The 25,766-nt window shown below is 39.0% G+C and overlaps 3 protein-coding genes across 4 annotated transcripts; 1 reads left to right on the top strand and 2 right to left on the bottom strand.

Moving 5' to 3' along the window:
- Positions 1-107: 107 nt before the first annotated feature.
- LOC118271501 (uncharacterized) lies at positions 108-14,912 on the bottom strand. Its single transcript, XM_050695711.1, has 14 exons — positions 14,341-14,912; positions 11,345-12,020; positions 11,017-11,190; positions 9,773-9,969; positions 6,855-6,947; positions 6,444-6,552; positions 5,994-6,052; positions 5,176-5,327; positions 4,773-4,938; positions 3,549-3,740; positions 2,774-2,900; positions 2,285-2,398; positions 1,626-1,802; positions 108-1,098 (listed from the first exon to the last, which is right to left on the bottom strand). The coding sequence occupies exons 1-14, from the start codon at positions 14,788-14,790 to the stop codon at positions 926-928; spliced, it is 2,859 nt and encodes a 952-aa protein (XP_050551668.1). The 5' UTR covers positions 14,791-14,912; the 3' UTR covers positions 108-925.
- A 112-nt stretch (positions 14,913-15,024) lies between these two features.
- On the top strand, positions 15,025-17,654 carry LOC118271513 (ubiquitin-fold modifier 1). 2 transcript variants are annotated; one of them, XM_035587620.2, is made up of 4 exons: positions 15,102-15,262; positions 15,351-15,407; positions 16,957-17,087; positions 17,482-17,654. In XM_035587620.2, coding segments are annotated over exons 1-4 (264 nt in total). In that variant the 5' UTR covers positions 15,102-15,260; the 3' UTR covers positions 17,556-17,654. The 2 variants fall into 2 exon arrangements, with proteins under 2 accessions (XP_035443512.2, XP_035443513.1); XM_035587619.2 differs by lacking the exons at positions 16,957-17,087; positions 17,482-17,654 and adding an exon at positions 15,529-16,528 and having other exon boundaries at positions 15,025-15,262.
- A 278-nt stretch (positions 17,655-17,932) lies between these two features.
- Positions 17,933-23,955, bottom strand: LOC118271508 (GDP-Man:Man(3)GlcNAc(2)-PP-Dol alpha-1,2-mannosyltransferase). Its single transcript, XM_050695852.1, has 9 exons — positions 23,735-23,955; positions 22,949-23,176; positions 21,739-21,971; positions 21,098-21,315; positions 20,583-20,705; positions 19,956-20,117; positions 19,225-19,423; positions 18,472-18,667; positions 17,933-18,088 (listed from the first exon to the last, which is right to left on the bottom strand). Exons 1-9 carry the CDS (start codon positions 23,752-23,754, stop codon positions 18,007-18,009), a joined length of 1,461 nt encoding a protein of 486 aa, XP_050551809.1. The 5' UTR covers positions 23,755-23,955; the 3' UTR covers positions 17,933-18,006.
- Between the last annotated feature and the right edge of the window lie 1,811 nt (positions 23,956-25,766).

Raw genomic sequence — 25,766 nt, 5'->3', positions numbered from 1 at the left:
TGGTTGCTTTAGTAACTAATTATACTAAACACATATTAGATGAAACTCTGAAACACCTCAGCCGGTCATAAAATATTTATATAAGTAACCTGCACAACTAAATAACACACACATTTAATAAAAAAATTAAAGAGAAATAAATGTATGCTGCGAGTATCGATAGCGATAAAAAAAGATTTTTCTAATGTCCATCCCTAAAGAGAGACGTCAACGTCATACTGGCATCTGTCAGCCGCACCTTGTTATAGCGCAAAGGGTATAGTGAAAAATTTTACGTATTTTTTGGGATAAGGCCGGACAACGCAAACGTTGTATCACGTCGGTTTTAGGTGAGACCGCGGTATTACTCCGGTTGAGCCCATTGGTACCGAAGCATGAATAAGTACTTCTTATAAGGAAAGATAATAATCCAATGACTTCTCCAAACTTGGGTGTGGCGAGAGAGACTGTCAGACTCTTACTAACTAAAAAAGACCCCGTTCCTACTCCTGCTCTTGGAACTGGAGCCACAGTAACCTAGGTCGTCCGCAGCTCCGTATCGAGGGCGAAACGTTAATGGAACAGTACCTCATTACCCGCCGCACTTAGAGTCATTTAATGATTACTTAAACCAGTTCTTAGCAATTGTTTTCGAAACAAAATCTTTACTAAGGTATAGTTTAAGTAATCATTAAATTAACATTAGAACTTAAGACGGGATATTTACCATGTTTATTTCTGTCTATGAATTTCCGATATTTCGGCACTGTTGCAAGCGCCATGATCACGGATGAACTTGCAGAAAACTGACGGAACACAGGGATAAACATGGTAAATATCCCGTCTAAAATTCTAATGTTAGTGTTAGTGACCATGGCAGTTTAAAAACTTATAATCATTAAATGTCTCTTAGTGCGGCAGTATAAGAGTTTCTTGCTCCAAAACCCTAATTGCTATCAAAAGAAGGGTTCCTGAGTCCGGCAGACTTCTTGAAGTGGCCTGCGAAGAGGTCCAGCACCCTGAAGATGACGTCCACGTTGACCTGTTTGTGTGTGAAGCTGGTCACCACCAACCTGATGGCCTGCGACACTGTCTCCTCTCCGAACACGTATAGAAGAGCTGGAAGAGATCAGGAAATGTGATATTCAAAGTCATAATTATCATCATCTGTGTTAGTTAATTTTAATTAGAAATTAGATTGAGTAAAGAAGTGATGCTTCCTTTTCATGAACACAGACTGGAAAACCACAAAGCTTGTAGAAATAAATATTAGAGTAAATGAGTAATATCACGCAAAATCGTCTCTTTCCAAAAGTACATTATTAATGGCTTTTATCCCGAAGGGGTGGGCAGAGGTGCACACTATAGCACTGTACAACTGTACACACCTACATTTCACAATTTATGCTGTAAGTAACATATAATATTCTATTGCCATATACCGGAAAGATTACCAGACTCCGTGCTACTACTGAGAAATTTTCGAAAAACTAAAATAGCCCAGCAATGCTTTGCCCGACCCGGGAATCGAACCCGAGATCCCTTGCCCGGCAGTCGCACTTACGACCACTCCACCAACGAGGCAGTAGGATATTTATCGCCGGATATTTTGGGTCACATTGGGAGTAAACAATTATAGCACAAACCTGGTGTATTGTCCAACAAGGCGGCGCAGGTCTCGTCCACACTGAGTGGGCGGGGCTCCGCCCCCTGGAGCAGGTCCCCGTCGGTCTCCGCCAGTTGCTGGAACACCACGAACACCTGCTGCCGCAGCCACGTCGCCAGGTCTGCCAGCCACGCCTCCAGCAGAGACTCTGCTAAGTCTTTAACAAATGCGTGTTTCATTTGGAGAGATCAACATCATAACTGGCGATAAATGGATTTGATTTTGCATTTTATAAGTTTTATTTTGGGAAGCGATAAGGAGTTAAATTCCTTGCAGGAGTTTGTGTTTTTTGATAAAGGGAAACATCCGAATATCTTGAAGACCTGAAGGTTACCCTTCAAGTCTGTATTTTCAAGTCTTGAGGGAATAGCTTATTAGGTTATTAGGCGCGCTCCATCGTCGTCCACATTATCGCTTGTCACCAGGCGAGGTAGTAACCAAATGCTGACCTATTAAGTATTACTTTACTAACTTCTGCCAGTGGCTTCGCCTGCGATCCCATGAGATAAAAAATTGCTTATGTTACTCCAGATCATTATCTACTTCTGTTCCAAATTTCATCCTGATCCCTTCAGCCGTTTAGACGTGATTAAGTACCAAACACAAACTGTCGCATTAATAATATAGTAGAGTAAGTACCGGCCAGCAGCAGCGTGGCGAGTCTGTGCGCGACGTGTGCCCGCGCCAGGCCGGCGGCCGCGCACACTGCGCACGCGCCGCACCACGCGGGGCCACACATACCGCACCACTCCTCTGCGGGACAGATCAACCAAGGAGAAAGTAACGAGAATACAAAACTTCACACCAGGGACCACATGATTGGTTGGTTAACTTGAAGCAGGATGCTACCTATACACACTGCAAAATTCAAAATAAAATAGAGAAAGAGAGGGAGAGAGAGAGAGAGAGAGAGAGAGAAAAAGAGAGAGAGAGAGAGAGAAACAGAGAGAGAGAGAGAGAGAGAGAGAGAGAGAGAGAGTTCTTTTTCCAAATAATGGTAATTCATTTTTCGTAAAAAAAAATTACAACTCCAGCTAAAGGGCTAACCAACATCATATTACGATCAATAGGATCCGAGAACAGAGTAAAATCGCGCGGGAGTACTATTTTATTATAAAATATACTAACCGAAGTCATCAGGAGTATGAGGTCTGGGCAGGTCCCTAGGCGCGAGTTGGTCCAGCGAGTCCAGCGCAGCCTCCACGTGGGAGAAGGCGCGCCGGGACCCCACCAGCCGGGACACCGCGCCGCCCACCTACGTACATACATACATTATATATTACGAAAACATCGTTTTAAAAGCGTAACAGTCCACTACTGGACTATCGACCTCCTCTATACACAGAGACTTTGGTATAATCTCAGGTTCAGGATTATTACAAAACATAGCGTTCTGTGATAATATACAAAGAGCTAAAAATCGAGCTCAACGATGAGGTATTATTCTAAAATTAAATTTGAATTATGTTAAGTTAGAACAAATTAAATTATTATCCCAATGATAAATAATGCACATCAACCTTTGAAAGAGACAATTGGTTAAATCGCCGCATATATTGCTCATGATTATGACCCGCGAAAACTAATCGAGCTCTCTTCTTGAGTCATAAAGATTGAACAAGATTTGTTTGTACAAAACTAGCAAATCCGGTGAACTCCGTTTCGTCACCACTGAGTTGCCCTATTTTCCTGCTTTTCTCTTGAAAATTTTTCTTTTGAATTTTCTTTGCTATAAACACCACGCAGCCCAAGAGCTTATCAATGAATACAAAACCAGGGAAATCGGTTTATGCATTCTGGAGTTATAATGTCAATCTCGTTCCAAAAGTCGATGTACAATATGTATCGTCGGGCACTGTACACAACTCAGCTGACAAGCAATTTACAACCGTATAGTACTGACATTAAGGTCTATGGCGGTGCAGACGTAGGTCCAGTCGCCGGGCGCGCGGGGGGCGGGCTGGTCGTCCTCGGCGCCCACCGCCGTCTTTATCGAGTTGAACACTCCCGTCACCGTGCGCTGGAACAGTCTAAGGGGAGGGGGGACACAATAAGATACGTAAACCAGTATAAACTGACTGTCGAATGTGTGGAAAGACCATACCGACGGTTAAAAGGAAATAGGGTATAAACGACAATTTAGTAAAAAATGAGTTTATTATGCTATCCTATGTAAAAATTTCCGCTCATTCGAATGCGCTTCCTCTCATGGCTCTACGATGACATTTTTGACGTTTATAATCTAGCAAAAAAAAACATTTTCCTAGTATTCTTTCGACGACCGACGAGTTTAAACGGCTCTCCTGAACATTTCATTTTTTGTCACTTATAGGTACCCTATTTCCTTTTAACCGTTGAATTACAAAATACATATAGGTATGTAGAGTGACTAGAAATTAGTGAACGATATTTAAACACGTAATTGTACTCATGATTACAAACAACTTTCCTAAAGAAACATTTTTTTTATGTGAACTCGTATATTTGTAAATGCAATACAGGAGAAAATCCTAAGGTAGGGCAAAGTAAAAAAAAAAAAAGGTATTTTGAGAAAGTTGTTTGTAATCATGAGTACAATCACGTGTTTGAATATCGTTCACTAATTACCAGTCACCCTATAAATTAAAATAGAGAAATGTACGCTACACAACAATATATAGACACTAAAAAGGGGTTATTTGTTTACGTGTATAGTTTCAAAAATATTATGTTACTTTTTACAATATCTGATTAAGTAATTAAGAGCGTAACAAAGAGATAATGAATTAAGAGCGTAATCTGTATGAACTATCTATCACATTGATTTGGGATAGCCATGCTTCGGCACGAATGGGTCGGATCGACCGGAGTTATACCACGGCCTCACCGAAAACCGACGTGAAACAACGCTTGCTCTGTGTATCGTTGTGTGAGTGAGGTTACCGGAGGCCCAATTCCCCCCTTCCCAATCCGCGATTCCCCAACAACCCTTAAATTCCTAATCTCCTCCCAAAAGCCGGCAACGCACTTGTAACGCCTCTGGTTTTCAAGTGTCCATGGACGGCGGCGATTGCTTACTATCAGGTGATACGTCTGCTAAAACATAGGATACACAGGAGCTAAGCCTTTTTTGAGGGGGGAATATGTTCCAATGACTCCTCCCGGTTGGGTGAGGCGAGAGGGACTGTGAAAGATTACAAGAATCCAACAAACCGGCGAGGGTAGCAGTGTCGACGTGTGTGTGTGTGTGCGAGTGGTTCCGCTGTGTGCGGCCGCGGGTCTCCGCCGCACTCTCCCACCACACCTCCTCCGACCTGGGGGGAGGGGGATTTGAGAGGTTAGTGCTTACATCTTGTATACAAAGATCTATGTTTAAAGGGGATTGCAACGGACTTGTTACTCCTCTGGTATTGCAAGTGTATAGGCGGCGCCGATTGCTTACCATCAGATGTTCTATCTTCTCGTTTACTGGTCTATGCTATAAAAAAGGAATATACTCTTTTCTTGAGTGATCCCAGGTCATATCACTTTGAAAATCTGTATCCACTTACTTGGGACTGGTCTCAGCCCGTTGCTGCAGCAGGCAGCGTAGCTTGGCGATGCTGGTGGACAGGTCGGCCGCCTCCTCGTACTCCGGCTCGGGGGAGTCGGGCACTGGTGCCAGGGGCAGCTCCGCCACTGGGACAGGGCGGGGCTGGGACGGCTGGGGGCATACGGGTTACTTGAAACACAGTTACTTTTCACTGCACGGTCGGCGCGGTGACCAGGGGCCTTAGTCTGCTATTACAATTGTGTCAGAATGGTTGATCACTGATCTGTGCAAGAGGGACGGAGCTATGTAGGTTGTATAGCCAATGATCGACCATTCTGACACAATTGTAATAGCAGACTAAGGCCCCTGGTAACTGGCTTCCGTACAACTTCCCGCGTGTAGCGTTCAAATCTCGTACGGAACAACTCTTTGTGTGATCCAAAAATTGTTTGTTTCGGGTCTGGGTGTCATGTGTATGTGAACTTGTATGTTTGCAAATGCATCCACGACATAGGAGAAATCCTAATGTGGGGTAATATTTGAAAAAAACTTGAATATTGTGCTACAAATGGGGAACTCTATTTTTTTTTTTTTTTTTTTTTTAAACGTTGCCCCACATTAGGATTCTCTCCTGTGTCGTGGGTGCGTTTACAAACATACAAGTTCACATACACATGACACCCAGACCCGAAACAACAATTTGTGGATCACACAAAGAGTTGCTCCGTGCGGGAATCGAACCCGCTACCCGTTGCGCGGCAGCCAGTTGCCTAGCCACCGCACCAACCGTGCAGTCGTTTTAGCAGGTGAACTGATAATATACTGACAGATACTGACCACACTGTCCTGTGATGTGACCCGATGCTGCTTCACCAAAGGAGGCACGTTGTTCTCATCTGGAAACATTATTTTCTTAGATTACTTTCAGCTGTAATCGTCCTACTTAAGTGCTTTTTAGTGTGTGATTAGGTATTTGTTTTTTCTATCGATTTGTTATTGATTTTTCGATTGTTGATTTTTTACGTTTAATGATTACTTAAACGTTTTCTTAGTAACGATTTTGTATCGAATACAATTGCTAAGGACTGGGTTAAGTAACCATTTAATGACTCTGAGTACGGCGGTAAGTACATTTTGATTTACATTATTATTTTGCTGTTGGTGCATCGTGTCTGGTACCGGTTCAATATTTCTTTATTTCTTCAACCTTAATGCAGAATATGTATAAATGTTACAAGTTGATGTCTTATATTTCAGTAGTAATATGATACAGTGTGTAAGTGTTACCTCTCTGCCCATTGCCTTGGTCCTTGTGTTCTACGACATGTTTGCCGCGTGGCTCGGTAGGTGACGCCTTGTCGCCAGGACGCTCGCGATGATGCGAGGGCGACTTGTCCTACAAACATGTTTCATTGTGAGATGTACTTGATTAATTAAAATATACGGGTCAAGATATTTTTGAAGAAGACTCAACTAGTTTCGAGACATACCGGGTCTCATAGACTAACTGCGATCAACTAAGTGTGCGGCGACGGCGCACAATGAACTGATGACTTACAACTATTTAGCTATAAATTGATTAGCCATATCAATGCATTTGCACCTAAAGCTTACAAACTTTAAAGAAAAAGTACCAGCTCGCTTATAAAATCAACTCTATGCTCAAAAACATAGAATTCAAAATACACAAACACTTACCGAATCGTCACTGAGGCCAGTGAATCGAAGTCCCTTCTTCAAACCAGCTATACCGAAGTCCAGGAGACCTTCCATCATACCGGCTGCCTCATCCTATATGATTAAATACCGCTATAAGTATCAATCAATCACTACACAGTATAAAACAAAGTCGCTTTCTCTGTCCCTATGTCCCTTTGTATGCTTAAATCTGATGCGGTTTTTTTTTTATAGATAGAATGATTCAAGAGGAAGGTTTTTATGTATAATACATGCATAAAATATCACCATTGCTCCCATGCGAAGCTGGGGCGGGTCGGTAGTATAAGTATATACCCAAATATTAACAAATAACAATATTATTACTTTACATCAGTATTTTAGTACCTTATCTCAAAGGGAATAGTGCCTACATAATATAGTTAGTATTAAAATAATAGTACATAGATTTAGAAGACTTGATAAATCAGAATTTTAAGAGGTATTCTTCAAGTTAATATTTTCCAACAAGAAAGGTGTCTCAAGAAAAATCAGGAGGAGAGGATTAAAATAGTTTAGCAGTCCGAGAAAACCAGAGTGAGAGAACACTAGTCAACCAATCATACACGTTTACACCAACCTCTCCTAAATTTTAAGGGACCCCTAAGCTAAGATAGGTGACACCCGAAACACCTATGATTTTACCGGCAGTAACAAGTGCGTCGCCGGGGCTTTTGGGGTTAGGAATTCAAGGGTTGTTGGGGAATCGGAGATTGGGAAGATAGGGTAGGAGGGGTTGTAATCAGGCCTTCGGAAGAACAACGCAAGCGTTGTTTCACTTCAGTTTTCTGTGAGGCCGTGGCATCACTCCGGTCGAGTCGTGCCGAAGCATGGCTCTCCCACACTTGAACCTGTAAGTGATACCTAACAGTCTATATAAGGGGGTCACGCTAAGTAGGTATTAATTAAGAGATGGTTTAGGGGCGGTTTGTGAAAATGGCTATCACAGCTACTGATGACGTCACCTGACTTCTCTCGGACAGCTATACCTTATAATAACACAGTACAGTCACATCCACAAGTTGAGAATCAAATAAAGGCAGAAATACATTACCGTGGCGTGTCGTGGCGCCGTAGTGACCATTTAACTGCAAGAATTTGACGAAATACGCGACACGATATACAAGTATATCTCTGAACTATAGTAAATGTATGAAACCAGAACCGTATTATCGCTAAGGCAAAATTAGACGAGTGCTTAGTGCACCGCGTAACAGAGGGGCGTTGCGGGATGCCAAAGGGGCAGGGGGTGACGGCGGCGCTAAAACATTTAGGGGCGCCCATGGTTACAGAGGGGCGCCTCGAGACGCGCGTGCGGGGTAGTAGTAAGCCTATGAGGTGCTTTCTTAGGGCACTCTTTGGCTGATGATGATCATGATAAGATTATGTATGAAACCGATATGCTTCTAACACACCACGGTAGTGTATTTTTGCCTCAACACTTATTTACTAAAGTACCCGTGCAATGACATGCTCGTCACTTCACATGCACAACCAAACCCGATAAGAGTGCCCAGTGCGAGTTCGTTTTACGTTACACGATACATATTATAGCCCTCTGATTGGTTGGTTAACTTGGAACAGCCAATCAGAGCGCCGAACGTCATAAACGTGTCGATCGCGTTAACGTAAAACAAACTCGCACTAGAAATTAACTATCAACCGAAATTAGAACCTATTGAGATATAGATATGATCGAATTTTGGTGTTAACCGTATGTAGCTTTGGTCAAAAACATAGATTCGTTCAAAGACTTTGGAATTGCATCGGTTATTAATTTCGGCTGTACATATAGATGACAAACTGGGTGATTGCAAATATACTACATCCCTAATAAGGGAGTAAAGTGTGGAGTAACATTTGGAGCGAATCCATTTGCTGCTGATCTCTGAGTTTACTCACTCAGCGAATTAAGTTTTATCACTTCTGAGTAAACACTCAGAAAAGGGTCAGAAGAGATGAAACCAAAGAGAGTCAATATTTGTTTTTACTAACAGCCAAAGTTACCCCTTTTCCAATCATCCCAATCCCCAAATTCCCTCACAACAAACCTTAAATCCCTATCCCCTAAATAGCCGGCAAAGCACTTGGCGCACACATTTCTGGTGTCCATGAGCGGCGACTTATACAATCAGGTGTCGACTCGTTTATTGGCTTATATAAAAAAGTGTTTAAAGACCAAATCAACGATTGAATTATAAATTATTAAATACTGAATTTGCTCCAAATGTGTGCTGTTTTAAATCCTTACCAGAAACATATCATATTGTCAATCACCCTGAATAACACCAATTTTAAGAACATTGTACTCAAGAACACGTACTAAACCAAAATTATTCCATCGCTAGACAGAGACAGTAGCTATTTTTGTAATGACATCTCTCTCACTAGAACAATAATTCTGGTTCTAACACTTTTACACACACGAAAATAGACCTTATTGTTACGAGATAACATTGAAAGTCGAGTATTACAGACATGCGGTAGGTTGGAAGACAGTTAGGACAGTCAAAGCATTTTGTAACCTGAGCTTATGTGGCGCTCGATCCAATAGTCGCACCTGTCTATAAATTTTGCATAAAATTTTAACATGTTTTCCCAAAAACACTCAAGAACGCACACATATTAATATAAAATATTCAAAATAGTATTTTGTATAGTATAAAAAGGGATAAAAAAGAATCATATTAAGAATAAACCCCCTCAAAAATATGATCACTTAAAAAAACAAAACAAAAGCCATTACGGTGTTATGCGGTTACCAGAAAAAAAATCATCAGATCAGTGCGCACAGTGAAATATCCAAAAATTTTTTTTATTATCATATCATATCTTTGGTTACGCGCCCAGCGGCCCAAATACAGAAAGCGATAAGCAGAAAGATCGTGCAAACAACATACACTGGAGTTTTGCTTGCAGGGCACATCTAAGCCAACTTTGTGGTCCACCTGTAGATCCCCTATCTTCGTCTTGGCTTCCCTCACGGTGGACTGCAGGTCCTTCAGCAACGCGTCCGCTGGCTTCGGACTCTGCTCCTTCTTGCCTTCTTTAAATGGATTCGAGTCTAATGGGTCTACTTCTATTGTTTCTTCTTCACCTAAATATAGATTCCATTTAATATCAATTATGTCAAAGTACTTATTTGAACATTTCTGTACAATAATTCATGAGACAGACCAGTCAACATCAGGGTCAAAAAAGTAGACTCATATAAATTTCCATTTAATTTGATGGGTATTAGAATAACCGTCTTCAAGGTCCAACTGAATAGGCTGCTCATGGGTAGGTATCCACCATATCAGGCTGTAACATTGCTTACCACCAAGCGAGATAGAAGCCAAAACGGCGACTTATTTCCAATATCAATTATTTCCATCATCACTTACCATCAGGTGAGATAGCGGTCAAACATCGACCCATTAAATGAAAAAAAAAATATATAAAAAATGAGAAGTTAAAGAAAACTTATACAGTAGAGTCCGTTTATAATGACATCGAAAGGAATTGACAAACACGTCATAATAAGCGGACGTCATACAAAGCGTTATGTATAAATGAAAATCTTTTTTATGTAAATATGTATGTATTAAGTATTTTAATACAGAAACATAGTATATTTGCATATGTGTAAGACCATATTAAATCAAAATCAAAATTGCACGTAATCAGCAGATTATTATAATAACACATACAAGTGTATTTTTTATTGTAAGTAATCTGTAATTTTTGTCTGCTTTTGTTTCTTCATTTTATTGTAAAAACAGACTCTCACACGATTGTGTATAGAAGACATAGCTATGGTCAAATTATCATTTTCAATATTGCTGTGGACAAATCGTGATAATAATTCTGCAGCTTTTAATTTAAATTTTAATTTTAAACAAAAATTAGGCACGTGCCGAACGTCGTCGGGAATTAACGAACATTATTGAAGGTAAAGAATCGTGCCGGTCATTATAACCGGACATAATTTATTAAAAATGGGTCATATAAAGCGGCATGTCACTGTAAGGGAAGTCATTATATCCGACTTTTTTATAAAGAATTTTATATGAAAACCAAACTTCGTCATGCAATTATGTTATAATAACCGGTTGGTCAATATAGGCGGAGTCATAATAAACGGATTCTTCTGTACTCTTACCAAACCAGAGTGGTTGTGGCGACTTGCTCCGCGGTGGGTTGGGGCTGCCCTCTGTGTCGGCGTCCTGTCCCCAGAGCCGGCTCAGCGTGATCTCACCGTCCAGGCTCGCCAGCAGGTCCTGGCCGAGGCTGATACACTGCAGGTCTATGTCCGTTTCCCATGTTTTTACACTACCTGCATGACATTTTGCGTGTTAGTCATTTATTTTTGGTTAAATTGTTGCTTATGGCAAGCTATCTATCTTTTCTTGATGATAGGGCCAAATAATTCATTAATTTACTTACATTTGTAACAAATGAAAAAAACAATTATACAGATCAAAACTGACCTTCAATAATCCTATCATAGATCTTGACTTCGTTCCTGCCCTGCCTGCCTCTCCGTTGCCTCAAAATCGGTGAAGCTTTTATATCAACAGGTTCAGAACTGGTCACCGGTACCTCTTCAACTATGTTCTCAATCTTTTCCACCTCCATCTTTTCCTTCACAATATCCGGGATCCACTGTGGCACTGTTTCGGTAGCCTTCGTAACTACTACTGGTATTTCTTTCTGTACGCTTATTGGTTCTTTTTTTGGTTCAACAACACTTGGTTCTGGTTTAACTGGCTCTTTCTTCTTTTCGGTAACTATAGATTCCTGTTTCCCTTTTAGAATTGTCAGTAGCTTTTCATTTAACCAAGCAGGTTCTGCTAAAGTAGTGTCAATGAAGGTGTTTAGTTTTTTTGATAGAATGCGGACTAGTAATTCGGAATGCGGTGTGTCCCATAGTTCCCATGGTACTAATTCTTTGAAAATTACACGAAGGATGTTTGTGCAATGGTCAGCGGGTTGGATTTTGTTGTTTACGTCAAATATTCGATGAGTTTTCTTATAAAGAGCCTCTATAGAGCTATTTGGTGTTTTCTCATGACGTTTCAAAGCTTTCTGATATTCTTTCAAGTGGCTTGACAATACAGTTGTTATATCTACAAATACATCTTTGGTTTCTATCTTGTTGCATATCTGTGAATTTTTAATTCAATTTAATTTAATTTATATTTTTTTAATAACTAACAATTTAAATTTAATACATTATTAATTAATTCCCATATTAACCCTATACTTGACCATGTGCACTGTAATGCACACATTTAAAAAATAAATATAGCGACCAGACACAGCAGTATTTATGTTTTATTTTACTACTACTGTATAGATAAATGTCCTAAAATGTCATAAAAAAGAGAATCAGTGTTATTTGGCAACACTGGTTGTCAGTCGGCTTCAAAATAGCAGCGCGTGCGCACACGTCGATGACTAACATGGTAAAAATCGATTATAATACTTATTTATAATCGCTTAAACTTACGTTTTATAATGTTAATCTACTCTTGAATGTGTTTGCTTGGATGATTGCTAATATTTCAAAACGATGGCGGTAATTTGATATCGTAATATTTGTTTATTTCTTGATGTGTCTGCAAATGCACATTGCCAGCTTGCTTGCATTTCTACCTTCCCTATTCTGTGTGCATTCAAATGCACATTGCCAGATCACTTAGTAGGTACTTATAATTGTAAATGGAGGAGGCTTACGTTCAGTAGCGGGCTGCAATAGGCTTATTGTATGTAATTAATAATAATGAAAGTCCATAGTAACATTTTTATTTTCCGTACAAGATCAGAGGACAAAAAATATTAGCGTTAGTCCCCAAAGCAAGAGCAGGATCTGGCGCAGAGAACATTGATTCCTCAGGAGACGAACTAACGTTTCATCGTAGTATTTCTAATCATGGCCGCAGACGTGACTCCGACACAAGCTCAGGGACTCCATCCTTACCATCTTCATTAGAAAATCTGCATTGTTGTGGAGATGGGATGGCTGGTTGATGAACATGGGTGGTTTTCTGATTCAAAGTTATTGGTCCAGACGGAGAGTCTAACGTTGTAAAAACTTCACAGAATTCATTCTCTTCATCTGACAATAAATGCCCAGGCATCTATTCTCCGCCAAACGGAGTCAATTTCCACTGGCTCCTACTTTCCGAAATGTACCCGTTCCAATATCGGATCATCTTGAGCTTCTGGGCGTAACTCTCTCGCCAACGCTAAACTTCGGCTCTTATATAGAGTCGAAGGCGCATCTGGCTGGTAGGAAGCTGGGTATCCTCTCGAGGGTGAGACGGTACTTCACACCGAAACAACTGCTGAGCCTGTACCAAGCGCAGGTTCGGTCATGTATGGAGTACTGTTCTCACCTTTGGGACGGCTCGGCTAAATACCAGCTGGATGCGCTCGAACACATTGAAAGGCGTGCCAAGAAGCTTATCAATGATGATGCGCTTGTGGAGGCCCGGCTTCAACACATCTTGAACACAGGCGCAAGGTGCGACCTTGCACCTTTCCGTTTTTTACCGGATACATTTCGGAGAGTGTGCGGGGGAACTGCATAACTTGATTCCTCCTAGTCCTTTCCATCATCGAACCACAAGACAATCGGCGAGGCGTCACCGCTTCATGGTAGATATCCCACCCACTCGCACGAAGCGCTTCGCTTCAAGCTTCCTTGTGCGAACTGCTAGGGAGTGGAACTCCTTGCCGGAGTCTGTGTTTCCTGGTGGGTATAACCTGGGTGTCTTCAAAGCCCGAGTGAATAGGTTGCTTATGGGCAGACGTGCTTCATCGTAGGCCGCATCATCACTTACCATCAGGCAAGATAGCGGCCAAACGTCGGCCCATTTAACATAAAAAAAAGATTATCACACAAAGTAAAATTATATTTACTTTGTGTGAGTAACTGTTGAGATTATCACACAAAGTAAAATTATATTTACTTTGTGTGATAATCTCAACAGTTACTATCAGATTTTGTAGTAATTACGCGACTGCGACTCAAATTGTGATCTCAAATATAACTTATGTGATTCTTAAAGACTTGTTAAAATAATTAGTGTTAAGAATATTATTCCTCAAACATTTATTTTTATTATAAACTTGGATTTTTATTTTTCATGTACTACAGCAATGTGCATTCTGGGACACACACGCTTTTTTCCATTGTTATTCAGACCCCTTGGCAATGTGCATTTTAAGACACATGCAATATTACAATAACTATAGACGTAGGATTTTTTTTTATTATTTTTTACAAGTTACTTGCCCATGTCAAAAACAGGGTAAGAAAAAAAAATTTAAAAAAAGCACCTAAAATTCTTTGCCAAGTATAGGGTTAACTGGCACAATACAAAACTACACTCATTTGAAACAAGGTAAGGAAAACCTTGTGAGTCTGGCGACCATGTAAATATTTATTACAAATAATAATAGTATCAAAACCACAAACCTGAAAGCTCTTGCCAATCATTTGATCCAACATTTGTTTGCAAGCGAACGGGAAGCCAATCTCTTGCGAGATATATGGCACGTACCATGACGACACCAGCTTCCTCTCCAGCACCGTCGAGATCACGCTCAACTCGTTCGTGTCATACTCTCGAATCTCAGACACTGCCTTCCTAGGCCTTGGTAGCAGTTTCGACAACGACGACAAATATGGATAATCAGACACGATACCATCTAAATCATACTTAATTGGCTTGTTTAAACGCAACAACCACTGGATAAACTTAAAACTAACGCATAATGATACTATAAATAAAGTTATAACGTAAAGAGGAAACCATATTCCAGTTATTGGCGAAATATTCGTGATGTAGTTCAGTAGGACACAGATAAATGTTCCCGCACACGATAGAATTGTTGTGCATTCCAGTAAGTTTCTCTTGAGTAGCATTTTGTTTTCCTCTTTGTTCCTTAATTAATAAATAAAATTAAAACATTATTTTTAATCGATCCATTGGTGTTTTGCAATTTTTCCGTTTTGTTGACACCCAACGGATTGACAGCTTGCCTATATGACATTGATGTGTTTCGAAAACATGTCAACAGTAAAACAGCTGAGGACCCTGAGGATTGTTTCTTATCAGAAATCAAAATAATTCTTGTTTATTCAATATTATGTTAAATGTTTAAAAACCGCATATAAATGCATTTTTAACACTTGGTATCTTTCAATCTACTGTTTAAAAGCCTACTTATATCCCTTCTGGAATGTATCCGAATGTTGTATGTAAATGACTGACATTTAAAAACGTGTATACGTCAAAGGTAAATCGTAAACGTCACTTTCATTTCGTGTGTTGCTCGAAGTTGCGAAAATATTGAGAATATTTTTTCTTAACTACAGTTGATAATTCTAGAATAATGTAAGTGCAAAATTTATTCATCCTTTATCCATTTCACTTGTGGTAAAACATTGCAACCGTTTAACTCAAATATTATTTCCTTCTCCAGGTCGAAAGTAACTTTCAAGATTACTCTAACTTCTGACCCAAAACTGCCGTTCAAAGTGTAAGTTCTAGTTTTATTACATCTAACATCAACTCCTGTAACTTCAACGTAGACCATTTCCGATAATCAGTGCACTTCCATGTTCAATTCCTAGTCAACTCTAGTTTGTTAATTTCAACAGATGCTGAATGGTCCAGGGTACTACGTTGAAGTTACAAGGGTTTAAAATGGACACTGCTGTAGTAGAACAGTTCCTCAACTTCTTCCAAGACTATATTGGCCTGTGTCAATGTGAGAGCTGGCCTGACAATGACACTACAGAAGCTGAAATAAGGAATGCCTTACTCATAGCACAACATGTTGAGAAAAGTTTGGATAGACTGCAAAAGAAGAAAGTGATCAGTGAATTCTTATCTGTGTTGAATAGTAACAATGAGGCATCAAGTAATCTCATTAAAAACTGCTTAAGTGACCCACCAAAGTACATTTTAAATAAGATAATTAATTCTAACACAAAGATAAATCAAATGGATGTCGGCTTTAGAATATTTCTTGAGTTGTTTTCTGAGGAAAAGTTGGAAAATTGTTTAACTGAGTTAATGCTTGAGGCAGCATCCAAAGAGACTTTACTGAGAAATGTCACAAATAAACTACCTCGGGATAAAATACTAGAATTTAAAAGCAAATTACTGTTGTTACAACTTAAGTCAAGTGAATCTGATGTTGTAAAGTTATTGACGAATTGTTCCCAAGACTTGGTAGATGTGTTAGTAGTCAGTTTGTTAAATAACGAGTCACAATATGGGAAGGCTGTACAATTGATAGCCAATGGGATCCATGAGGTAGTGCTAAGTAAGGACAGTTCATCTAAAACATTTTGGAAATTCCTGTTTCAAGTTGAAGATAGATACTTTACTGAGATGTGTATTGAGAATTCTGATATATTCATTTACATAGTAGAAGCTTTGACAGACTGCAGTAAGTTGTTGAGAGAAGGCTTGTCCGCCAAATCGTTTTACATAGAATTAAGTCATTCCGAGTTGGTTGGTGTTGTACAAAAAATATGCAGTAAAGATTGTTTGAAATCATTGTTTTTTGATACTATAAAGAATTATGATAATGATTTGGATTATTGGGAGGCGATGTTGTAAATCTTTGAATATAATTGTGATTTTTTTAAACTATTGGGCTTTTTTTTTACTTTTGCATGTAATAATGAATCTGAAAACTTGCTTAGCAACTTGTAAATGCCAGGTGACTCCTGACCTGACCGTAAATCAAGCCAACATGCTCTTTCTTCTTTACTTTGTGTAAAGCTGCAAATAAATTGTTTTTCTTTCTTTCAAATTACATGTGTAATTGACAACATTTAATGCAGTTTTTTTCTCACTTGTAAAGAGACTAGTACATCAGCCTAGCCAACATAACAGTATCCCAATCTGTAATATTTGACCTGCTGACCTAATCTATACCATCAATTTACACCTGTTGAAGCTGTGACAAACAGACCGCATACACAAAAAGAAGTATAAACCAATTTCAATCACTTACCTACCTTCCTTCTAACTACGTAACGTTTACATCTACTATCTTTGTATACTTGTAATAGACTGAGCGTGCCCGAAGCTACTCCATTCACGGCGGTGCTGAAGTTCGCGGCTGAAGAGTTCCGCGTGGAGCCAGCCACCAGCGCCATCATCACTGACGACGGTATCGGCATCAACCCGCAGCAGACCGCAGGTAAATACCAATGGAGGATTATGGAAGGCCAGCCCAGCGTTTACGCGAAGAATAGCTTTTCTAGTTTCACAATATACTTAATTTACTTGTCTTGTTTATCTATACCATAGCATGAGGATGAGCCTATTATTTGTTTTGATTTCTCAATAGAATAACATTTCGAAATAAGTATTAAACTGCGCGGTTGGTGCGGTGACTGAGTATCCGGCTGCCGCGCTATGTGTTGCGGGTTCGAAGCAATTCTTTGCGTGATCCACATTGTTTCGGGTTTGGGTGTCATAATCGTGTATTATAATTGTAAACGTGGGTGCGTTAATGCGATACAAGAGACAATCCTAATCCTCAGGAGAAATTTCAAAGTTGTAATCAAATTAATTTTGTTTATGTTTTTCAGGCAATGTGTTCCTGAAGCACGGCTCAGAGCTCCGACTGATTCCCAGGGACCGAGTGGGGCACACTCCCACATAAACGACATTCCGCCGTTAATTTAAGCTACAATTTATATACTTAATATATTAAATATATTCGCTTTATGTTAAAATGTGATTAAATGATTTTTTACGTGTATGTAGTGTTTTGCTAGTCTCATGACATAAGATTAATTTTCACTTTTGATCTCTTATAAAATCCATATAAATCGACACTGGCAGTATAGTCCACACTGTATTGGAAACTTGGTTACCATTCAACAAAGAAAAAAAAATCCAAAGGTGGGAAAGCCATGCTTCATAGATTTTTTTTGTGTCAAAACTGAGTACTTAATTCTATCTCTAGTAATGAATGTAAAAATTTCGTGCATAGATTTTTGTGATAGACTTTTTTTTTTTCAAATAATAACAAGAAAATAAAGCTTTGTCAATTTTATTATGCTTAAATCTAATGGAAAGTAATATACAGAAGAAGGAAAGCGCCTATACAACTAATCTAGTCTTAGAAGTGGTTCCGCGGCTCGCAGGAATGATTTCTCGAACTCTTTCTCTGAGAACCTGTCCACGGATGCTCTGGAACAAAACAATAATACATTTTATTTGAAGATAAGTCATCACATCACAAAAAAGTAAGTCAGTTGTTTGGAGGAGGGCCAAACACTTTCAGATCGATCGGTTGGAAATGACATCAAACTTGGAAGCATGATCAATATCCAAAACTTTAATTCTTTAATTTACTGTTTGAAAGAGCAAAAGCCAAAGTCTGATTTGAATTAATCCTAAATTAGGCACTTTTGAAACATCAAACTCAATTGTCCGTCTGTCTGTCTGTCAGTGAAGCTAGGTTCTCGGAGCATTAACAGCATAGTCGATATTTCATTTTAACATTTGAAATAAGCTCTATAGCTATAAAGCCATCGAGTTCAAATGGGAAAAACTAAAAGCAAGTAAGTTACCTAGCAGCCTCTACAATAGCCTTCTTCTCGTGCGCGGGCAGTGCGATGACCTCGAGTATGGCGCGCGCGTACTCGTCGGGCTCGGCCGCCAGGAAGCCGGTGCGGGACCCCGCCGCCGTCTCGATGATGTCCGCCAGCGGCCCGCCCGACCGGTGCGCGATGGTGATGAGCCCGGCCGCCAGACATTCCACTACGCCTGGTGGAAAATATAATTTATTTGTGTAGAAAGAAATATGACATATTTATAAGCACATCGTACAAAATACGAACTTTACGGAAATTAAATCCAACCAGTACTTTTTAAATACCTATATTAGGGCTTTCATTTGTTTTGCCTGTGTAAACAGAATTCACACACTTGTAATTATACTTTTTTGAGGAAATCCCTACAATACAGGAGAACATCCTAATGTACTACGATTACCAGTCTAATCAACCTAGTTTATGCGGGTCTGTGGACAGCGAGCAACGGTAGCGCGCCGCCCGACCAGAACCAGACCCGTGCGGTACGGCAGTACGGCGCCGTGTTCCGCACGCACCTCAAAGAGCCATCAGACTACCAGAGAGATCAGTCTAGACACCGGGTTTCCGGCACGAAAAGCAGGAGTAGAAACGGGGTGGTTTTTAGTGAGTAAGTGCCTGATACACCTTCTCGCCTCGCCCAAAGCGGGGAGAAGTTATTGGATGATTTTACCCACTGAAACAAATTCAACCTACATAGTTTGGTAAAAAATATAAAAATGTAATACTAACTGATTCCAAAATGCTCGTTCCACATGGCATGTATCGCCAGACTGCACGTCTGGTACAGCTGCAGCAGCCTGGCGTAGGGCGCGTTCACCACGAACTGCACAGACTCCTCCAGGGACAGGTGCTTCGCCAGGTCCTTCAAGTTCTGGACGCGCTCCTCGTCCTCAGCGTTGCGGCAGGATCCTACCAGTACTAGTTTTATCTGGAAATTATATTACATTAAATAGGTCTTAAGTTATGGAGAGGTAAAAAGTGACACCAAATGGTTTGCGAGATATTACACACGGCGCTGGCCAGCCAGTTCTATTGGTTGAATTTGATTTACACGCTGCCGCATGTCTAGATTTAGAATTATATTTTTTTGTGAAATAGGACTAGGCCGGCAAACGAACAGACGGGCCACTTGATGGCTAACAATCGGTGCCCAGACACTCGCAACACCAGAGGAGTTGCAAGTTAGTAGTTAAAGAGTTTGAATGCGCTAACCAACGTAATCATTATTGAAAATTTTGTAGTAAAAGAAATTATCATACTTTTTTTCATTTGTCTCATTAACGCCCGAATACTGAAATGTTACTCAATTTTAAGTTGTACTTAAATATCGGTCTCTGACTCTGTCGTTTTATAAAGAATTGATAGGGACAGAGCTAGTTTTGGGAGCGTCTTAAAATTGAGTGGCGTTTGAGTATTCGGATATTTGCATTCAGACAAGAGTATCTTGTTGCCATAGTTACCTTATTCCAAAGCATTTCATTCTTGACCAGCAAGTTCCTGAGTTCGTACATGGCTTGCAACATCAGCGGGTGATCCTTCTCTGGTCGGAATTGGGCCACCGATAGGATGCGGATAGGATCCGTGTCCTTCACCAAAGACCTTAGCTGCTTCAGCTCTGTTACCTGAAATCAACATCATTTGTATATAATTATTTAAAATATTACCTCTTGAGTACCATGTTTTATCTACACTTTGTAATAGCAAAATTTTATATTACACTTGAAACTCAATAGTATAGGTATTTGTTATCTTAAGTACATCCAATACATCTTCTTTACAAATGTGTTGAAAACCGATTAATATCAATCAGATAAGATGTAGATAATTGACTTATACGGATATGTCTAGTAGAAGAAACATTTTCTTTCTGCTTGATGGCAATCGAGTCTGCACAGCCACAACACAGTCAAGTGGAGGCGGCAGGATAGTGAACCGTCGAACTTTAATATTCTGGCAATTAATAGTACTGGAAGAGCAGAAGAAACATTGTTGTGTGCCCATTTCACCATTCCAAAGCTGCATCTTCACTGAGTAACATAGTAGACAAAGTGTGAAAAGTTAAGCACAATATCTTTAGTATGACGTACCTCACAGGGCGGGTAGACCCTGAAGGTGCTGAGCGGCATGTTCCAGAGCTCGTTGATGTGGTCCTCCGTCCACGTGCCGTTGGCCATCACCACGTCCGCGCACCGACCCATCACGCCGTACAACTGTAACCAACATACACCATGTAATTTAACGTTTTCAACATATTCATGTCATTAAAGTTAAACTCAGAATTATAATTGAAAAATGAATTACTAGTTTAGTTTAACTAGGTATAGACCAACAGACTGAAGAATTTTGTTTAAATTTCCTTATTTTTTGTTACACCTGAGAAGTTACAGATGCGTCGCCAGTCTTTTTAAAAGTCCGTATGTAAGTAAATGACTATGAGGCCTAAAAGGAGTGAAGCCCGACTCGGACTACCTAGCGGGTTACCGTGATTCCGGTTCGAAAAGGAGGAATGGGAACGAGGTAGTTGTTAGTCAGTAAGAGTGACATTCTCACTCGCCTCAACTTACTTAAAAAAAAGTAAATGACTATATTGGACTATACATACCCATCCAAAAATCTTATAATACACCAACTTGATCCACGTGAAGAGTGGGTTGCGGGCGATGAGGCTGTTGTTGTTGTAAGACACAATGCGGTGCTTGACGCGGCGCATCATGGCCGCCGTGATCGTGGGGTAGTGCACGTAGCAGCCCACGGGGCACGCCGCCAGGTACCGGAATATCGGGAACGTGAACGCGAACCCTGTCGTGTCTATGTACACATCTGGAAGTGTAGAATAGATTATTAAGTTAGTTATGTAAACGTAAGCAATGTTTGTGTGGAACATAATATTCTATTAGTTATTATATTTAGACGTTTCAAATATAATAATAGAATAGTCAAATATATATAATAATGAATCAAGAAATGAATTGCATTTTATTTTTATTTTTTTACATTTGATGTGTCGACGTCTGGTCGCTATCTCGTCTGATGGTAAGTGATGATGAGGAAACATATCTAACATATCAGCATTCTGTGATAAACCTGATCTTTTTAGACTGCAATCTCCAACCCATTTGCCAAGTGTGGAGATTAAGGCAAACCCCTCTTTCGTAGAGGTCTTTCTTTGGTTTAGTAGTGGACTCTCACAGGCTGTAGATATGTAGGTACATACATATAATGTATGATTAATAAAGTACTAACCAGGATTTAGCTTCATGAAGGCCTCCAGACCAAGAATCATGGAGCCCAGACTCTGTAGCAACAGCGTGAAGTAAGGATAGGACTTGGCTTCGATGACTCTCCTCATGCTCAGCCGCACAAAGTTGATCCTGCCCGGTTCCACCCTCACGTTGAACTGGTTCTGTGCCCGGTCTAGTATTGTCTGTGCTTCCGCTGTCTCCACTGTGTATATGTAAATGTTGGAGTCTGGGTACCTGGGTACAGAAATTGGTTTATTGTATCTGGTTTAATTTATACAAAAATACCTTAAAGAAATCTTAACTAAAAATAACGTAAATATAACGAGAAAACCTCAACTAATTTCGAGTCACAGAGGGACGCTTCATCAAGTCGACGTTGTGTCCGCGCATCTATATTTATGTGAGTAAACTGTTATTTGTAGTTAAATTAGTATGTTGCACGATAGATATTATAAAATATATAAAGGTAGGCTTTAAAAATTAAATGTTTTAGGTTTTTAACATGAAAAAAAAATTTGAGATTTACATAGCAAGATCAGTAAAATATAATTTAAATATGCTTCATGCAACTAGAAACTGATAGAAAAAGATTCATTCAGAAATAAGAATATTGTATATAATAATACTTATCTTTAATCTAATTGAATAAAAATAAAGAATGAAATTAAATATGGTGTATTAGTTCAACATTACTGGGACGGAAGACAGATAAGGAGTTTAAGCCAGGTGGTTATTAATTACCTAATTAATTCCATTAAGGTAACAATGTACAAGACCTGAATAACAACATGTTAATGTTTATGCTAATATAGTACTTATAGTAGGTACAGTAAGATATCATTTGAATTAAGTATACAGTAAGTAGTTCCATCCATTTTGTCCTTAACTATATAGAAAATAAAAAAATATTTTTCATTAATGTGAATATTATGTTTATAACAGCTGGTCTACCAAACTTTTTACTTCCTTACACATTGCTTTTACTCAGCCTATAAGCCTCCTCTGGCCTTACACAAATAATTCAAGACCAGAATTTGTCAAATCGGTCCTGCCATTCTCTAGTCTTAGTGAGACTAACGAACAGCAATTTATTTTTATATATAAAAATTATCACTCATTACAATGAAGACAACTGAATAAATACTTGTATATTTGTATCTTTTACTTATTTTAAAATTGGTTAACTTATTTAATAATGATAAACATCATACCTGGCAAGTATAGCCCTGATAGCCACCCACAGCACCCTCTCCCCGCCACCCCCAGCATTGCAGTAAGGGTGGAAGAATGCAACATTAGCACCATCTCTCTTTCGTCTCTCCAACTTCCTTTCCTTGATCCTCATGTACCATGACGCGAAGATAAATGCGCACGGTATCAGTATGAAAGTGATGAATAGCAAGAATGCTATAAATATCAGCGGTAATAACACCAGCAATCTAGAAAAAAATAATATTATGATTATTGCATCATGTAGTCTTGTTTAATTGGATATTTTACCAGGAAAGTGTATTTATGTGTGGTATTTTAGCTAAAACTTCCTCATTATGTTATTAAAATACCATGCAGAGTATTTTTGCTGTTTATATCGTTATAAAAATACGCCAACAGAAGTTGCTACGGTTTAGCGACGTTGTGGCGGGCTTGTAGCATAAAAAAAACGTCAGTTTCTAAGCGTCATAAAAAAAAATCAACAAATATTTTCACTACAGAGAGTTTACCAATAATAGTAAACAAATATATCGCAGTTGTATTATCTCATCTACATCCGCAATAACGTGTACACTGAGTAATCATTTTATTTATAATCAACGCTACCTTTATTATATCGTTTACGGTCTCGCATAATTGCCCACTAAAAAACACCATTTTTGTGTGACAATAAAAGTGAAATTACTTCAAAAATAATTATATCTACTAAAAATATAACAGAACTACAATAATATCAGATATTTATCAAGTAAATGTTATTAAATTAATAAACAAAGAGGACTTACATGAACCACTGCAAAAACATCGTTGAACTTAATGTTCTACCGGTCTAACTCCACACAGAACACAACTACGGCATTAATTATACTTAATGGACTACGTGTAACGCAAACACATCTGGTTATTGTTTCACAAAGAAATTAATGAATATCATAATAATGGATATTCGATATAACCTCGCAACGTAAACATTCCCGTTGGCAAGTCAACTGTAGACAAAAGACCGGACGTGTCAGCTGTCACACGCTACCACAGACAAGTGTGCAGTCTATACCACAGACAGTATCACGCGACACAACAAACTCTACGCGGCATTATGGATTTTTTTTACATTTGTTGGGTCGACGTTTGGCCGCTATCTCGCCTGATGGTAAGTGATGATGCGGCCTATGATGGAACACGTCTGCCTATAAGCAACCTATTCGGGGTTTGAAGGTTATACCCATCAGGAAACACAGACTCCAGCAAAGAATTCCACTCCCTAGCAGTTCGCACAAGGAAGCTTGAAGCGAAGCGCTTCGTGCGTATGAGTAGGATATTTACCGTGAAGCGGTAGCTCATCGCCGATTGTCTTGTGGTTCTAATTAATTTTAATATGTTATTTATTCTATTTGCGTAATTTACACTAAAAAAACCGGCCAAGTGCGAGTCGGACTCGCCCATGAAGGGTTCCGTAACAGCAAGTAGATGACATAATATAAAAGTTGTAAAATAACTTGGTTTTACATAGTGTTTGTATGAACGACAAAGTTATATTTGCGGTTTTTGAATTTTTTTTTCTTAAAAACTAATAATGAAATCTGCAGCATATATTTTTTTTAGTTTTCTCACTCTCTTATTTTAAAAGTTAGAGGGGGGGGGACACTCGTTTTTCCACTTTGGAAGCGTCTAACTTTCAAACGGTTGATTTTGACGAAAAATGGTTTTAGGAACCTTAATGTCTTTTTTAAAGACCTATCCATAGACACTAGACTATCACGGATATGTAAGCTGAACAAAAAAATTTTTTTGAATCAGTTCCATATATGGAGTGCCCCCTTTAATTTTTCAAATTATTAATTTTTATTCAAAATTCAAATAGCGGTTACTGAAATACACCATCCTACAAAGTTTCAACTATGTAGGCCCAACAGTTTCGGAAATAAATGGCTGTGACATACGGACGGAGTAGAACTCAAGAAAACTTGTGGGGAAAATAAAACCACAGATATAAATAAAATGTACTGTATTTACATATAAAATTGAATACATTTAAATAATGTAACATGCTGATTGACAATACTGTCCTTATTCACAATATACACTATGATATAACAACTGTGGGGCCTACCGGGCAATGCTCACAAGAAGGTGCAAATGTTTGAAGAGATGTTTTTTGTCCAATCACAGCTGCTGTCAAAATATTGAACGTCCAATGGCACTAGCACTAGGGTGAATCTTCAAAAAAAAAAAATATATAGTTCAACCAAAACTTAACAATTTTATTCTGACGATTGAAATACAAAATTCGGTTTCAATATATTAAATTGTGACTGCTCTCAACCAATCCAATAAAAATAAGGATGATAATAAGCTACCACGATGCTTAATTACGCGGGAGAATGATTGATTTGTTAAATAAAAGTTAAAGTTTTTGAAGAAATGCCCGCTAACCAATACCCTATTGGACGAAACGAGAGGTACACACTAGCGCCCTCTGCTGAGCAATAACACAGTAAGCCACATTACATGTATGTATGTTGCTTGCATTGAACAATACTTATATAGTGATCATTTTAAGCCTTAATTTGAGTAGTGGCTGTCGCGGGTTCGATTCCCGCATGAAACAACTCTTTGTGTGAACAAAAAGGCGAGGTGGTTTTAAAATTTTACTGACTTTCGTCACATCACTGCAATATGCAATATCAGAATCACTTATTAAAATACTGTTCATTACAAATTGAACCTTACGCAGATGACAATAAAGTTGTTAATAAAAAATGTCTCAAGATAAAATTACAAAAAAATAAAAAATAATTTAATCCATTAGTAAAGTAT

The sequence above is a fragment of the Spodoptera frugiperda genome, chromosome 9 (assembly GCF_023101765.2).
Source record: "Spodoptera frugiperda isolate SF20-4 chromosome 9, AGI-APGP_CSIRO_Sfru_2.0, whole genome shotgun sequence".
Lineage (NCBI taxonomy): Eukaryota > Metazoa > Arthropoda > Insecta > Lepidoptera > Noctuidae > Spodoptera > Spodoptera frugiperda.
This window is presented reverse-complemented; position numbering and strand designations above follow the sequence as displayed.

Excerpts from the sequence above, each read along its gene's own strand:
- LOC118271508 (XM_050695852.1), bottom strand. The coding sequence starts at position 23,754 with ATGTTTTTGCAGTGGTTCAT. Across the intron at positions 20,706-21,097 it reads ATTATAAGATTTTTGGATGG|TTGTACGGCGTGATGGGTCG; the intron begins GTATGTATAGTC and ends TGTTGGTTACAG. Across the intron at positions 20,118-20,582 it reads GGGTCTACCCGCCCTGTGAG|GTAACAGAGCTGAAGCAGCT; the intron begins GTACGTCATACT and ends TGTTGATTTCAG.
- LOC118271513 (XM_035587619.2), top strand. The coding sequence starts at position 15,536 with ATGGTCCAGGGTACTACGTTGAAGTTACAAGGGTTTAAAATGGACACT.
- LOC118271501 (XM_050695711.1), bottom strand. The coding sequence starts at position 14,790 with ATGCTACTCAAGAGAAACTTACTGGAATGCACAACAATTCTATCGTGT. Across the intron at positions 9,970-11,016 it reads GCCACAACCACTCTGGTTTG|GTGAAGAAGAAACAATAGAA; the intron begins GTAAGAGTACAG and ends ATCTATATTTAG. Across the intron at positions 6,948-9,772 it reads CCTGCAAGCAAAACTCCAGT|GATGAGGCAGCCGGTATGAT; the intron begins GTATGTTGTTTG and ends TTAATCATATAG.